The 17,270-nt window shown below is 47.6% G+C and overlaps 2 protein-coding genes across 5 annotated transcripts in view; both read right to left on the reverse strand.

The window, feature by feature from the left end:
• The window catches only part of RFX4 (regulatory factor X4), an 86,594-nt gene extending 83,787 nt beyond the window's left edge, over positions 1-2,807 (reverse strand). For both annotated transcript variants that reach the window (XM_053977826.1, XM_053977825.1), the window contains exon 1: positions 2,709-2,807. In XM_053977826.1, coding sequence (XP_053833801.1) covers positions 2,709-2,751 — 43 coding nt within the window. In that variant the 5' untranslated portion in view covers positions 2,752-2,807. The remainder of the gene's footprint in view (positions 1-2,708) is intronic.
• Positions 2,808-12,910: 10,103 nt separating this feature from the next.
• POLR3B (RNA polymerase III subunit B) overlaps positions 12,911-17,270 on the reverse strand; it is a 71,514-nt gene continuing 67,154 nt past the window's right edge. For all 3 annotated transcript variants that reach the window (XM_053978236.1, XM_053978237.1, XM_053978235.1), the window contains one exon: positions 12,911-13,454. In XM_053978236.1, the coding sequence (XP_053834211.1) occupies positions 13,325-13,454 (130 nt within the window). In that variant the 3' untranslated portion in view covers positions 12,911-13,324. The remainder of the gene's footprint in view (positions 13,455-17,270) is intronic.

Genomic DNA, 17,270 nt, shown 5'->3' on the forward strand with positions numbered 1-17,270 from the left:
CGACGGCTCCTGGACCGGCTCTGAGGAGTTAAGAGCTTGAGAAGCTACATTCGGAGGCGGCGGCAAAACCATGTGATGAAACATACAACAAACCCAGAGAGAAGGGCATGTGGCCCTACTGTGTGGGTGCCCCTCTCCGCGGCCGCAGACTCCTCTCCCGAGGGCAGCGGGAGAACTCCCAGGGCAGCTCCTCGCCAGGCGCCGCCGCGCCGTGCCTGGGCTGGGCCGTCGGGGCTGGGCGGTGCTGCGGGAGCTCTGCCGCTGTCCCGCCGGACACCCGGAGTTGGGGGCTCTCTGGGAGCCCAGGCGGCCAGAAAGCCCTTTGGGCTTGGTGACAGCCCCCACGGGTCACTCTACAGGTTAGAGGAATGGGAACTAAACTCGATGGCAGCACACGGCACTACTGGGGGAAGGTGAAGGAACCAAACCGTTCCCCTACCTGAAAATTAGAATCGCGGTGTTTTGGGTGTTGTGTTTTTTTTTTTTTTTTGTGTTTTTGTTTTTTTTTTTGTTTTTTTTTTTTTTTTTTTAATCCCGGTGGTTTAGGGAAAATGTGTTGAAGATGAATTAAAACATGACTGATTTTTTTCAATGAAGCCATATTTCTCCACAATGCAAAAGGATCTTTACATAACAACTGAAACTCAGGAGAAAAGCTAATTGGATTAAGTCCTGTGAAAGGGAGGTTAAGGTGTCTGAATGAGACAACTGCAAAGCTCCACTTTTCTTGCCATCTGCTTAGCAAGACTAAAGTGTTTTCTGATTAATATTATCTTAATCAATCATGCTGCCACTTATTACAACCTTACTGAAATTAGGAAACGAATAGTAGGGAGGCTAAGCCCGAAAACGGACAATTCTTAAAGGAGGACAGAAAATGCACGGCTTTTTTTGTTAGGTTTTTTTTTTTTTTTTCTTTCCCTAAAGACCCGCTCCTCTCGAAACGAAATGTTGCCGACAGTCCCCTTAACCCCGCCTCGGCAGTGCCGCCGGACAGCAAGACAACTTTTTCTAACACCTTCTTAGCTTCTGTACACGTTCTGACCCGAACTCAACGATTCCTTCCCCGCCGAACACTTCCTCCCCGGAACAGCGCGCCTAGGTTTTGTCCCGGCAGTAAATGTGGCCCAAACCCGGCTGGTGTTGCCGGTGGCCGGCGAGGGGCCGAGCCTACCCGGTGCATCGAGCGCCCCGCGCCGGGACCGCTGCAGGAACAGCCGAGCCGGGTCGGGTAACACCCCTCCCGTTCTCTCTTTTCCCCCTTGTTTTTAATCAATATTTAAATTTTACAAAGCGCCCATCGGCCGCCTTGGGAACTAGGGATGAGGAAGACCTTCGCAGGTTTGTGGCGGCACGGAGCGAAGCGGTTCCGAAGCGGGACTACCTCTTCTTGTCGCCCCTTGCCCCGTCTCCACCCGCACCAGCTTTACCGGCACAGCGCCGGCAACCCCGGAGGAGCCGGGACGGAGCGGCGAGGCCCCGAGGGAACGGCGGAACGCGGCCCGCCGAGGCCGTCGGGGAGGCGCGGAGGGAACCCGATCCCTCCCCGGGGCTGGGGCAGCTCAGCTCCGCGGCCACCTCGCCGCCTGGCACGGCGGTCACAGCCGGCGCAGCAGCTGCCGGAGGGGACGGGATAGATCAGGAACGGGCGGCGGGAGGGCCATCCCCGGGCTGAGCCCTACCTAACCTGCGAGCTGTCCGCCTGGGGAACGCCCAGGCGGGCAGGCAGGGAGGGAGGGGAGAGGAAGGGGGTGTTCTCCTGTGATAATAAAATAAATGAAATTTTCAGAGGTGACTGTGGCGGCCGCCCGCCCTCCTCGGCACGCGGAAGCCCGGGGGCTGCGCTCTGCTGAGAGCGCAGGGGCCGCGGTGGGTGGAAACCGCGGGAGCGCGGGCAGGGCGGCGGGAGGGAGCGGGAGAGCAGGGACCGTCGTTTCGGGAGGCTGCCGACTGACAGCGAGAAAACGTAGGCCTGGGGCCCATGTCCCCGCCACCGCCCCCAGGCCGGGCCGGGCGGCAGAGGCGGCCGTCGGATGGCGGAGCGCGGGCTGCGGCCCTCGGGGCGGGCGGCCTCGCCTCTGCGGCCGTCCATGTCCCCTCCCGCCGGGGCTTCTTCCCGCTGGCGGCGCCCGCTGGTGGTACTTCGGCCGCCGTTCTCCCGCCCGGTTACAGGACCGGCCAGGGCATCTTTTGGAGGTGCGGGAAGAGAGACCCAGCCCTGCCCTTCCCCAAACTTCCTTCCCTCCGAATCGGCCCAGCCCCGACTTTGCCCGTGGGACAGGATGACCTCGGTGCTGGGTCTGCCCTAAACCCACCAACCATCTTCCCCAGTGAACCTAGTTTTCTCGCCTCGTTGCTGCTCTAACTTAATTGAGCGCCTAAAACTAGAAGCGGAGAGGCAATTAGTTTGCTGGCCAGCAGCCTATGATGAAGGGCGAAAAAAAAAAAAAAAAGGAAAATAAAAACCACCCTCTGCTCCATCGTATCTGCAAATGGAACCATAGGGCTCCTCCAGCCCGGGAGCGAGAGCTCCCCCTCCGCGGCCCCCGCACCCCGCTCCTCCGCACACGCCCGGGCTCATTTGCCTGCGAGGCCGGTGCGGCGAGTGGCTCCCCCCGCTGCCGCCCGCGCTGCCCCCGCCGCCACGGTCAAGTTAAAAAGTCCTCCCTGATGGGCAAAAGGAGCCCGCTGCCTGCGGGGGGACTTACCTGTGGAGTCCATATCGGGTTCCTCCAGCAACCCGCAATGCATGCTCTTCCCATGGACGGGACGGGAGCCCCAAGGTCCCGGGGTGTGCAGAGCCCCTATCTCAGAGATGCGCGGGGGAGAGGGAGCAGGGTAGCGGCGAGGGGGTGGGGAGAGAGGACAGAGGCAGATAGTTGGGGAGGGGGGGTGTAGAGCTGGAGAGAGGGACACTCCGTAATCCAGCGGGGCAAAGCCAGACCCGTCAAAATGTTTGCGGATGTTTCATGGGAAAAAGCATCATTTTATAGAAGCCCTGATGGGAGAAATGTCATTGATAGGCCAGCCAGCCTGATGAATGGCTGCTACTCAGATGGGGATGTGGCAAGGCTCAATGTGAAGCCCATTGTGATGCTGTTTTGAATAAGAAAAGCTTTCCTCCAAAAAGGGGGGCCTTAGATCTACGCAATCCCAACACTTCGACTTCCCTCTTCTATTAGAGCATTAGAAACGTTTTTCTTATTTAAAGTTCCAGCGGTCTTTCCACTCCTCCTTTCCCTCCCCCAACCCCCACCCAAGGTCCTTGGCTCATTACAGACCGAGATCAAAATTGGCTTAGATCTTCAAACGGGCAGTAGGTTTGGGGTTGTGCTCTTTGGGGCTGCCGGGTGTGCGTGCAGCGCGGCCGAGCTCCCCTCCTCCTCTTTCTCCTCCTCCCGGTGGGCTCTGGGTTGGGATCCTTCGTGGGCACATGGCATTGGAAGCTGCACAGCTTCCCAAATATCTTGTAAGCTTAGTTTATTGGAGAGGAAAAAAAAAAAAAAGAAAAAAAAAGCGATGTGTGTGGGTAGGAAAGGGGGGTGTGAGGATAGGAAGAAGTTGCCAGTATCTCTGCAAGCGATGCTGGCACTGCAGACCTGCAGCAGGAACTCCCGTGCATCTCCCCGGGCCTCGGGGACAGAGGGCAAGGCGGGGTGGGGGCCGCTCGCCACCGGCTTGTCTGGCAGCGTAGAGCGGCTGACCCGGAGAGTTTTCCATGGGACCGGGCGGAAAGCAGGGGGGTGGGAGATCCCGATTGCCAAGAGAATTGAAGAACTAAACGGGTGCATTTTCGAACTGATGTTGCCTCCCAGCTTTAGTCCGAGGATGCGAGGATCCCTTTTCGGGTTAGATGAGTGCGGGGGGGAAGAGTGGGGCAGGACAGAGGCTGGAAAAAGTTGCTTATTCTGCATGCGGTTGTATGTGCTGGAAGTGGAAGTAAAAGTGCAAAGCTAGGGCTCTGATAAAAGTGGCTGGTTTAGGGAAGGAAAAGCTGTGATTAGAATATGAATAGAGCTCCAGGAGAGGAAGAGAAAGGGGGATTATAGCTGAATTACTTTGACCATGGACAGAGCCAACGTTTTCCACTCTTCTCCCCCTCTCCCCTCCCTACACTCAGACTACCCCCCTTCCCTCTCCCCGTCGGGGAAAAAAAAAAAAAAAACAACAACAACAAAAAAAAAAAAAACAAAACCACCAACTCTACACAGCAAAACAAGCGGCGAGGTTGCTAAAGAGGAAGCTCCGCGGTGCCTTCGCATCCCCAGGCGGGCCGGCGGCGGGGGAGCTGGCGGGGCACCTCGGCCCCTGCGGGCCGGGCCGAACGGGCACCGGGGCCGCCGCTGCGCACCCCCACAGGCCGAGTTTTGGCGTGGGGAGCCCCCAGTGTGCACGAAGTAAAAATAATACCGGAGAGTGACAGTGCAAAATCGAGTCTGCAGCCGGCGGAGAAGCCCTCGCGGTGGCGGCAGGGACGCCGGCCGGCTCTGCCCGCCGTGGGGATGTGTCCGGCAAGGCGGGAGCAAGGCCTGGGAGGCTGATGCTTCTCCTCCCTCTGCCCTCTACCCCACCAAAAAACAACTCCAACCCAACGCAGCGGCTCTGCTCCTTCCCGACGGCCATGGCAATACTGACCGGGAACTTCCATCTCTCCGTTCCCGCAGCACCCGGTGCCGCCGGGCTGGCTCTGCTCTAGGCGGCACCGCACCGGGGCCCCGACGGGGCGGGCACGGCCGGCTCTGTGCCGCCGCCTCCCCACGACGGCGCGGCCTGCGGCTCCTGCTGCCGCCCCGGCCTTGCCCGGCAGGACCCATCGCCTCCTCTCCGGCCTCCTCGGGGCTGCCCGGCCACCGGCTGCCGCCCCCGCGGGGCTCTGGCCCGGCCGCCTCCCCAGCACCACCCGTGTATGGAAGCCTCCCGCTCCCACAGCGAGTGGACGCGCTTAGCCCCGCCGCTAAATGCTCCTGCGGGCCGTACGGGTGGGTTTTGATTGTCACCGCCAAAATGGTGACATTTTCCCACCTTTTAATAGCTTTCTCCCCACTTTCTTTTCCCCCAGGGCTTTATCGTGGATGATGTAAACGCTGAGGGGAGCCCGTGGGAGAGGGCCCCTCGGGGCCAGCCTGCTCTTTCCAGGAGAGCCACGAGCCCCGTCCGGGGGCAGAAGCCCCCCAAAAACCTCAGGGACATTTTCGTCTCTGAGCAGGGCTCATTCTTCAAGGGATTTTGAAACCGCGTTACCTTTAAAACCCAGAAGATGCCGCCGGCGCCGCCTGTTCGTGGGAAGTTACCTGGTGCCCCCATGGCTTCCAGCGGGTGGTCGCAACCCTCGGCAGCCCCGGGGCTGAGGCGCCCAGCCCTGGGCCAGCACGAGCCCGCGGGCACTCGCCATCCAACGCTCCGTGGCGCGGAGAGTGCCCGCAGGCAGGGGCCTGGCTTCTGGAAATGTGGAACACCTGCCGCGGCAGCCGCAGGGGATCCATCACGGGCACCCTGAACCTGTAGAAATTTCACCTTCACTGGTGTAAAGCTTGAGAGATGCTTTCGTGTTGCTGGTATTTCAGAGATGAGCAAAATGAAAACACAGGATTTGTGAAGATAGGGATTATGCTCTTTCTGAGGGTGATGAGAAGGATGGGATTTAGCACAGCCTGGATGTCTAGAGGCTTGGGCTGTCTTTTGACAGGACGCAAAGGTGTACATTCTCTGTGGAGGGTGATGTGTGGGCAGGATCAGCAGCAGCACTTTTGTTAGATCAGAGGTACCTGCTGCAATGTGTTTATTCCCTGCCTCTCCAGGTCAGTTCCTGTCCCCACATTCTTGTGGAATACGTCAGTGCTGTTGCCTTCCAGCTTACCTAATCCCCCCTCAAGTGTCTCAGGTCGCCCCAATGTACTTCATAGCTCCATTATTGTTTCTTGTTTGGGTTTTGCTTACCTATTTAAACAGAATCTCATGCTTCTGGACATCCCATAGGACACTTATTAAAGTACTTTATTCTTCTGAAAGCACAGAGCATCTCCTGTACTGGAGGCTGGCAGTTTTCAGATGGAAGCACTACAAGTCACTAGCTGCAGTTTTTGATTTAATACGATGGGTAGGTCTCAGCAAGGATGCAAAAAGTAGACAACTGGGAATTTTCATTCCAAGTTCTTGCCTATGCAGATCATCCACAAGTCATAAAATATATGGAGATTAACCTTATGCTGCATCAGATGATGCATTTTTAGTGGAGAGGGATTCTGCTGCTATTGTTAAAAGAATACCACCTTTATTCAAGAAAGAATACAAACTTTTGTTGGTGCAGGAAGGGAGAGCAAGATCATCAAGAGAAGAGAAGACACATTCCAGGCTGCTGAACAACTGGATGCAAAGCTGACATACCAATTTAGGTGACCAACAGATAATGAAGTTCTTTTTTTTTTTTTTGATGGTTTAGCAAAACAGAGGCAGACTGGATGTATGACAGTTTGTATCAACTTACCATTCAGGTATTTTGAGATCTTTCAGAAAAACACATTTCTAGGACTGTCTTTCACTCTACAGCTGTCTGTACCAGTAGGCTGTGACCACACCTTTTTTGTCATAAAAAGCTCCTTATACTGGTACTACACTCTGAGCATCTGTACTGAACTCTAACAAATATTTTGAGGAAAAACCCCAAGAAAAGCATTTTCAACAAAAATACTGGCACAGGAACAAAAAACAAACAAACAAACAAACAAAAAAAAAACCCAACAAAAAACCAACAACAACAACAAAAAACCACCCCCCCCCCAAAAAAAAACAAAACAAAAAAAACCCCCACAAAACAAAACAAAACAAAAAAAGCTGTTATATATTAATTTAGCTAATTCTACTTAAAGGCAACTTTAGGCTGAAGTTGTACTGAAGTTTTCCCATAGAGTATCAGGGACACCAGCTTGCATTAGTTTTAGGAACGGATGGGAATTGCTTGTAAAAGGACTTACATAAGATGGCTCTTTGCAATACCAGGGATCTGAGTTCAGTGACTCAGGGGATCCTTCTGGATCCGATGTATCTCTGTGAAGGCTGTAAGACTGCTGGCAACAGCCAAACACACAGTGACACTTCATTATTTTAGCAGTGGCCTGCAGTCTGTGAGTGGTTCCATATTTTCTTGCCTGAGCCAGCAGCCTCCTCCTCTCAGTATGAACCCATGCTTCTGTCAACCTTCCTTCCCAGCTCCATTCCTGTTTCTGCTATCTTCATCTTCTGGGCAAATCCCATGGAAGAAACAGAGAAGGATCTTGTTTCTGTACTGGCTTCTCTTTCCCACTCCCTCATCTTTATTACCAGAACAGGAAATGTTAACTTTATTTTACATATATTAACACCCCTGAGGAAGCTATATGTATAGGTGAAGGACAGGATATGGAGTAAGCTGACAGATGACTTCTAGAATCAACTCTGTGTCTGTGCTTGGGGAACATGATGCTGACAGATGCAGGAACTGGGAGAGGAACATCAAAAGGCTGCCTAGGTAAACAAGCACAGCAATTCCTTCAAAAGCCTTTAATTGACACAAGCACCACGAGAAAGTGGCCAGGGCAGACACATATGCAGGTACCTGGGAGAAAATGAGCAGAAGAGCAGAGGCATGCAAATGATGGATTGCACATGCACGGGGCAGGGGGCACCTTCCTTTTAGCTGGAAAGAAAAGTAACATGAATTGCAGCTGGCATGCTGTAACTGTAGATATTTCTGAAGCCAGGTTTTATTGAAGATGAGCACAGTCAGCCTTAGATGATCTTCTCTTATTAATGTCTCTGAAAGGAATTTTGCTCAGCCCAAGCTCTCTTGTTTATAGAGTAGTGCAGTGACAGTGTTGCCAGAAGAGACTAGTGGAAATATCTGGTTCACATTGGTCACTGGTCAGTCTGCATGGAGGAACGGAATTCACTCTCCTGGGTAGTATCAGCATCTGTAGGAGTTGAGAAGAACCACTGCCCCCAGGGCTGCTGACCAGAACGCTCAGCCTGGGAGACACTTGCTGACTTGAGTTTGAGAAAAGGGCAAGCAGTCATCGATTTCTGAGCTTACACCAGATTTAGCTGGTTTTTGTTGTGTGTAGCTGGTACTAGTTACCAGAGGATTTGTACTGTGTGTTGGAAGAAGAGCCAGCCCTAAAAGCTATTATAGACAACAGACACAGAAAAGATCCATTCCAGACTGCATCTCAGCTGCCGAACAACTGGATGTGAAGCTGTCATATCCTTTTAGATGATCGACTGATAATGAGCTTCTTTTGATCTGCCTGGAGCACAGAGAATTACCTTTCAGTGCCTGCCTCTGACTGGCAGGGGGAGGCTTGAATGCAGAGTTTAAGTTTCCAATTCACCAGGAGTTAAGGGGAAAACCGTTTCCATTATTAGAACATAATTTTAGCAAGAAATTAGAACTTTGCTGTTAAGCACACAAATTTCTTAAGCTATTTCTCAGTTTATGTTTTATTGTCAAGTAGACAATAACTACAGTGCACTGTCTGGAATGGTGAAGCATATGCATAGGTCAAGGAGCTCCCCAAAACTCAGGCTAGTGAAAGACAAAGGCTCTGCTGCAGTTAGCAGCAGGGAATTGCTTTTGATTTGGATCTAACATGCTGTTTTTACACTGACTGGGAGGAGGGGACAAGGACATGCACAAGGTTATGGGAAAAAATATGTGGTCACTGGAACCACCTCAGAGTTACCTGCCTCAGGAAACATGTAAATAAAGGGGTTAGTTAGGAGAAATAGATAGTTGTTTTTTTCCCAGCAGTGAGATGCAAAGAGCAATGGGCAGCTCATGAGCTTGGAAGAATTTTTTGGAAGATGGAACAAAGGCCTAAGTCCATTTGCTGGGTAGACAACAAAAATCTTTGCTGATTATTTTAAGACAGAAAGAATAAAGCCATATAGACTGCTTTCTAAAAAAAGCCAACTTCAAAAATTCTCTGTATTAGCTCTAACCTAGGTTTGGAGAGCTTAACTGAGAGTTCTGGTGTTTTGGGATGTATGTTCATATGTAAGGAAGGCAGAGGGGCTGTATTTGCCTCCCAGGTTCCTATGGTGAGTTTTTAAGTGATTGCAGAGAGGCAAAATTGATTCATGCAGTCTTCACTACCTGAAAGCACAGTCTGACTGGGGCCACATATCCAGGGCAGAGTAAGATTGACAAAAGTAGCTGTTCTTACCCTTGCACCTTTCTACCCCCTTCCCAAACAAAGAACTCCTCCACTGAAACTGGTGGGCCCATGCTGAGATGGAAATGTCATGACAGAGGTGGACTGAAGTCAGAACTCGGTTCAAGAATGTTCAAGTCTCTAGCAGCATTTAGGTCTAAAACATGGATCCATTTCTGGGCTTCTGAGCCTTGGACACAGAAACTGGAATCCAGATCCTCACCGTGCCTTGCACACGTTAAGCCTCCCAGCACTGGTCCAGATAATAGCAAAGAGTCACCATCTGGCTGGATTTTACGGTTTGATGAAGTGCTCAGTTTTAAGGCAAGCACGTGTCTGGCACCTGGGGACTGTGGAGCCCTGATCCCAGTTCTGGCACAGTTTTTCTGTGGCCCTGGGCAAGTCACGTCCTCTTCAGAGGAGGGAATTCATCAAGTGACCCATGGCCCTGCTGAAATGGCGAAGGACTGTAAAACAATCCTCAGCTCCAACGGGAGGAGAGGCTGGCTGGAGGGGCTCTCAGCAGTGCTAAGCCAGCTCCCTGCCACCGCTCCAGAGGTACTTGTGCTGAGACACAGCTGAGGAGGGCTCCTGTGGGTCCCTGTGGGAGAGCTGCAAGCCAGCGACCTTGTTTCAAGGCTTACGCTCCCACTCACTAGGGCCATCCTCATCCTCAAGAGCCTTGGGGCAAAGTACAGACACATTTTTATCCCCTCTAGTTTGGTTTTGCAGCTGTGTGACACCAGTTACTGTCAGGCTTTACAGGTGGTCTGAGCAGGGCTTGCAATTCTATTGTCAGGTGCACAGCACTTTTCATTCGTTTCCCATTTGTTACCACTAACCAGTGAAATATTCTTCAGTTTTTGTAAGTTTTTAATTATGATGTACTCCCATTTTGCTATAAACCACAGATATTTTTCTATTTACCATTAGAAAACATGAGAAAGACACAATAATTTCTCATCATCATGCGTCTATGTTTTTCATTGGTTTTCCTCCCTGTTTAAGCAAGAAACAAGGAGTCCAACAAATTAAAAAGCTCTCTTTGCTGCACATTGAAGCTTCTTTGTAAGGAAAACTCTTAACAAGATATGGGAATTATAAACAAAACCAATTGTGCATAGTGGGAGCCCTTCCTTTACTTTCATCTTAAAATTTTTATATCTCAGTATGCCTTTATTTCATAATATATCCTCTCTGAATGCCAAAAACTGGCCAGTCTGGTTTCCTTTTCCTTTATAGTTTGTTTTTCTTATTTCTGTGTTTGGATACATTTACCTTAAAAAAAAAAAGAAAAGTTAAATACCTGTAAAAGTTATATAAATGATTTGATGTGAAGCAGTTTTTCTGAACTCTAAACTCTAAACCTGTGTTGCCCTCAAGCTCCAGAACTGGCCAGATGCCCTGTGCTTTGCTCTCACCCCATAGCATTCTGCACCTCACCTCTGGCTTCCTTCTGTTTCTCACAACCAAACAGCAGGGCTGGACATGTACAGTATTCGTTAGGATACATAGCATTTAACCCTTTATCTGCAAAGCAAGTGATAACATACTACATGGAGTTAGGTATCTTTTCCAACAGCAGCATACACCTCTAGCTCATATCAGAAAATGGATTACATCTGGCATTTCAGCTGGGACTGATGCTCAAGACCTTCCTGCCAAACAGCAATTCTAGAAAGCTTCTCCTGGGCACTATATACAAGGGATAAAAAATTTGCAATGGAATGGAAACCTTATGGTACTTTTCTAGCCACAGCTCCTAGAGCTAAAGCCTTCAGATTTTGTCAGGTGTTGTTCAGAATATGGTATCTAATTCAGCAGTTAGACAGTGATGGCAGGGTTGATCTGGGCAATACCAGCTCCAGCAGTGCAGCCAAGAGCTGACATAAGACCTTTTTTCTGAAGGCATTCACAGTATAAAAAGGGGGGAGGGGAGGTTGTCTGGTAAGATAAATCAAATGGCTGCAAGGATGGGGCTTACCAGAGGAAAGTAATGTGACAGCTCTGAAGTTCTGTATTTTACCTCATCAGTTCACGCATTATAATTTTTTCCTGACTACAGTAAGATTCCTTCCATGAATTGCCACTTTGACCAACCATATTCCAGGAATCCATAGCCATTTGTTCTGTTTCTGCTGCTGGTTTTGTAATGCTCATTCCATTGCCAAGAGATTACTTGTAGGTGTCAATTATGACAGAACACAGGCCGCCTCCTAGAGAGAGGTAAGAAGTAAGCATCGGAGTTTCAACCCAGATCTGCACTCAAATAAGCCTCCATTGTAGGCACAGGCTCAGGTCAGCCAGGAGTGATGTATAAATGCAGCTGATGTAGGTATCACCAGAGTAGCTGATAGTGGGTGACCCTCACTAGACATAGAAACATGTCTAGTTTCCATGCTTTGCTGGATCCATCATTCTTATGGCTGCTCCTTTCTTCCTAAAAGGCTCACTCCCTCTGCTGGTGTTCCCGAGCTGCAGCTGGGCCATGTCAGGCACCAAAGCTGAGGTTGTTCATTTGGTTGAGGCTTTTGGTTGACCTCTTCCTCCAGTGTGGAGGACGTCACTCTCTCACTCTCTTAAAACTCTTTGGTAAATAACCCTGAGCTGTTTGGATCCTGGAAGAAGTTCTTCAAGAGCTTTTCCAATCCAGCTGTGCTGTGTTGACATCTCTGTTGTCACCAGTCCACTTGCAAGAAAAATGGGGGGGGGGGAAAGTGAAGTAAAGTAGAACGTATTTCTTCAGGCTTGGTTTTTAAGCCCAAACACAGAAGTACTAGTTTAAGCATTTTGTGGAAGGCTAAAAAGGAATCTACTCAGGCTGATACTCATCTGTGCTCAGAGCTAAGAGAAGAGCAGCAACACGATTGCATGAGCAGTGTCAGGATTAGCAGGATTGTCAGGATCAGTACACGAAGTTCAGCCATATGAGGAGTCAAAGAGCATCTCAGGACTTCTACATCATAGGCAGTGTTCTGTATCCTCACTGACCCAGAGTGCTGCTTTTCACTGAAGGAAGTCTGTGCATGTTGATGTCCTTTGCTTAAAAAGTTAACTGCATGCTTTGCTGAGTAAGGGCTGGTCAGTTTAGAGTACTAAATGATTCTTAGTTCATCCACTGCTTTAGTTCTAGGCCTTAGACCTCATGAAAAAAATCCAGCTGCTCCCTTTCTAAATTCTTTCAGGTCATTCAAACTTGCTTCACTGTCAGTGAAGGATTTGTTGTTCTTCATAGATTTGGTTTTGGTTTGCTCTTAAAATGTTTTGGCTATGTTAATATTTTAAAAAAGTTCTAGAGTCCTATGACAGCACACTAGGTAATGATCATTACCTAGTGTTTGCAGCCTGTCTTTTCAGGACTTTGAGCCAGTGTATTATCAGATCTGCTACCTCAGTAGGAATGGAATGGATATCTGTGTGCTGTATCATGCACTTGCTACATATGCAGTCACCTCCGCCCCTGAACTTCTTGGAAACTGTGTACATTTAGTTGACAGCATATTACCTGTACAAGCACACCATTGCCAGCACACAAATGCACCTGCATGTTGAAATCTCACTCAAAATGTCTGATCTCAAGCTCGTGAGAAAGTAGTTTCATTTCTCTAACATTTACACTACTTTAGAAAATTTCAATGCTTTAACAAACTGCGTTAGGAACAGCAAATGGTTTAGACATTATAACACCTTACCATCCTTACACAACTGTCAACATATTCAGCCAGTATTATTTAAAACATTTATTACAATGGTTTGGAAAACATTTTTAACATCTATGAATAAGATGTGTATTTAGTTCTGCTTAAAACCTAGCCCAGCAAAGACCTTTTCAAACACAAGCATGGGATTTTTTGAAGTGATCCAAGTGCTTTTCTGGACCATGGCCTTATTCCTCAATTCCCACACGTTCTGTTCTTGACTAATCAAGGCTTCAGAACTGCTCCTACTATATTTCACTGACAGACTCTTCCATGTCAGCTTTAAAACAAGGAGGATATGTAAGAAAGATTTCCTACTGTCTTGCACCTCCCTTCACTCAGGTTTTAGAGTTTATTCCTGTTCACCAAAACTCCCAGTTAGATACACTGGATTTTCATATCATTCCTTAAGGTACTTTTTTGGGGTCTTTTTCATCTTGTTCATTCATTGTATTTAGCAAGTTTTAACCTAGGTATGATGTTCATGGACTGCAGTTCTTGGAATAAGAGTTTACAAGCATAAGGTATGCGCAGAGAAGACACATGACAGGATGATTTGCAGTAGTGGCACCTAGAGAAACAAACAAAAAGAAAGTTAAGAGTTGGTCAATAACTTCTGCTGAAAAAACCCAATTGCCACGAGCCACTGTTGTTTTATCCATCTGCATTTAAACACTGGCCACAGTCCCAGAAGCCCCAAATGCTTGAGACACATTTTAGTGCTTAAGTCATAGCTTTAAAGTCCTTAAATAATCTGACTGAAATCAACAGGAGCTTAATGTTAAACCTGCGCTTTTCTAGGAGGGCAATCACAATGCTCAGGACCTAATAGGACTGACTTCTGCTTCTTCAGCACTCCCATAAATGTCAACAAATTCAGCACTGCATAGTGACATAAAGGAGGTGAACAAAGCCAAGTGTTTCTGAAAAAATGGTTAATGGTCCAATTTCTGTGCTACATATATGTCACAAAAAGAAGAGTCAGGAAAGAAGGTTTTTTAATATACAATTTTACCCTATAATGTCTCAAATCATTACTTTCCAGAAAAGAGGCCCTTCTCATCTTACATCTTTAAACTTTAGTCAGCATAGAAATTCAGTAAAACTGCTTTAACACATTCTTTGTGCTCTTTGCTCTATAATCTTAAAATTCAGAGAGAAAGGGATTTTTTGTCAAATAGATATAACCGTGACTATATAAGGAATCAACAGGCTAGTCAGCCATCTTTACAGTACTGGGACTCAAATTCAGTGATGGTAGAAAATATTTCTTATAAAAATCCATTTCCAATCTCCCTATTTCTTCATTCTCCTGTATATTAAATTTTCTGGTTTTGGAGAGTTGAGAAAGCCACTCCTTTAGGAACACAGAGTGACTCAGCACTTCCTAATGGTCTAACAAAGCTCTTTTTTTTTGTTCCTCTGTTTCAAATTTATATTTCTGCCATGAAGTCGTAACAGTCTGAAGATCCAATTAAAGAAGAATTAGCAGAACTCCTGCAGGCTTCCATGGTACAGAATGAGGCTCACAGTCAATGCAGGTTTATAACCACTCCCCTAGTCCATATTTATAGGGATAGGTACATTTTATGGTGGGAGGAAGCGACCTGAATGGGAGCCGTTCTCCAGCGATGGCAAGCAAGCAATTGCTCTCTATAGGAGAGACAGAATTCCTTGCAGGCCCTGGAAGCCTGATGAGACACAACTTCTCTGCTATGAGCACATGTCTGGCATCTGATTACACCTCCTAGGGACTGACAAGCAGAGACCACTCACTGCACCCAGGCTCAAAGCTACACCATTCTGGGCTAGCTTTCTACTCGATGGGGACCACCCAGCAAGATGCAGTAAGCACAAAACTCCATCAAACAGAGGTCACAGAAACAAGTACATGAAAGACCATTTAGTATTGGAATTGACACTAAACTGGTCAGAAAAAGGCAACTGTACCATTTAAGGCTGAATTTGGACCAGAAACAAAATTTTTCTTCATGTACAGTTTAAAATGCACATACTAGAGAGATCAGAATAACATCATCAAAAAAGGACCAAATTTTGCTCATTGCATTCAGTGCAGCTCTGCTCCTAAGCACCTGTGCAACAGCTAAGGTGTACTGGGAAATCTGCATAAACCCAGTACATCATAGTAAGTTTCAACCACATTTTTTACAGGGACAAATTCTGTCACTCCCACAAGAACCCCTTTTCCCTGTGAAAATACCAGTTCATGCCCCACACTGATCTGCTGTTACTATCTTGCACAAAAACCTACCCAGGGGCTAGTCCTTGTCTGAGAGGAAAGGCTCATCTTCCATAAGACAAGTGCCCTTAATGCCAGCCACAAACAATGTTTCTAAAAGGTTTCTTGCAGCAACGTCTTATTAATGCCTCAGTCACTGAAAAGGCCCATTTGGAAGTTTCTCTTAATGAGTTCGTCTCTACTGTGATGCTCATTATAGGGCCACTTACCTCAGATACTGGTAGACACAGTATAAAATTTAGCAGAAACTCTCTTATTGATTACTCTCACATCAGACAGCTTTTCACAGAATCAGATTGCAAGAATGTCTGGCTCTGTCTGAGACAGTAGTTTCTTTCACAATTATTTAAGGAGTTACTTAACTTTGCTACGAACTTCAAAAAATGAAATGTATTAGCAACACCTTAAAAATAAAATGTAGCATTACTTCTAAAGTTTAAATTCGTAATTTTCTTCTTCAAGGTACTTTCACTTCCTGTGGACTCTGAAAATCTTCAAGGACTGCTCTGAAAGTCAAGGTCTTATTGAAAAAATCATTGAGCTACATCTGCATGTGAGGTTTTTTAAAGGCAATGCTTTACAGATTAGAAGTGGTTGGTTCTTTGACTTATGGCACGTGCTTCCTTTCACATTACTTCCTACAATTGTTATTTGCATTGCACTAGTTTTAAGAGACCTGGGTCAGAAAAAAAGCTTCCCTTCTTACACACACTGAACACACCCTCAAGAAAAACAGGACTCTCAAAAAGGGTTATGACACAAGAGCCAGCAGCACCATGCCCAACTGAAAATCACCAATTTCAGGATGCCCAGAGGATGGGCAGGATGCTCATCTCTCCTCTGGATTACACGTTTACCCACCTCTGTCTGAACATCTGCTTCCCCAGGAGCAGAGCTGCTGCTGCTGTGAGCAGACAAAGGTGGTGCTTGGTTTCTGGCCAGAAGCCACATGCTTCAGAAGAAAGGTCTGACCAAGGGCAGAAACAGTAGTTGTCACCTTTACACATCTACAAACTGAGAATACACCTTACTTTCCTACTTCATTACATCATGGAAAAATCACTCTTGAGACACTCTTGAGTGAATAAAGTCCAATTTCCTGCCTCTCCCAATAAATTGATGCTGATATCCAAGACGTGATAAGTTTCCAACTGTGGTTTTTTTGAGGTTTAGAAATTAATCTTTCTCCTCCTCCTTTTAATTCTCTATCTTTTACCAACGTAAATATTAGAGTAACTTGTAACTTGAATTTGCACCACTTATTTTTTCTTCCCTTAGTCATGGTATTTCAGGTCACCTGGTTTTGCAAAGCTTGCAAGAACATTGTATCTCAAACTCCTATTGGTCTCACAAGTTTGTTTTCTGCTTGCCTAAAACAAAACCAGGTCAAAGCAAAACATCTCCTTCAGAGACCTCTAAGACTATAAACAGAAGCTTATTTATCTTCCCATAATAGTGGTGTATTTTCAGCATGCTACAGGACAACTTTAACATCTCAAAATTGTTGGAGAGAAAAGACAGTTGAAGGAAAACCCAGTGTGTTACATGTGGTGAGCTCCACACAGCTTTGACATTCAGTTTTATGCTTCCCGTACATGAAAAACCAGTTTGTTTTCAGGAGACCAACTCAGTACTGTGTTAGGTCTCAGAGTAAGACAGCAAGACCATTAGGCAGTCTAGAGAGGAGTTTCCTAGGGACAAGGCATTCAGGCAGAAGCCAAATGAATTTCCAAACAGGCAGCTGCTTGTCTCGCAAGCTCCAACATGGGATCAGTGCACCTGCCTGATGCTTTGAGGAGGAACTCCTTGTTTTACAAGATTACAAAGCAAAAGGCATTTGGGAGGGGCACAGCCAAAGAAAACCAAATGCATGGGATTATGAACTCCATAGCTAGAGAACAAGAAAGCAGGGGATATTGCTTTCTGGTCCTGTTCTTCTGTGCCCACTCTCACTCTTCAGCCTTGTGAGGTTCAACGTGGGATTGTAGCAGGAAGATGTGTGACTAGCCCAGTACATTGACACTGCAGTTCCCCCCTTTTCAAAATATAGATGATATATGGGATTGGGTGCTTGCAAGGCTGGGACGGAAGGTCAGCAGTGGGATGGAAGGTCAGCAGACAGACTGA

Source organism: Vidua macroura, chromosome 5, assembly GCF_024509145.1.
Source record: "Vidua macroura isolate BioBank_ID:100142 chromosome 5, ASM2450914v1, whole genome shotgun sequence".
Classification (NCBI taxonomy): Eukaryota; Metazoa; Chordata; class Aves; order Passeriformes; family Viduidae; genus Vidua; species Vidua macroura.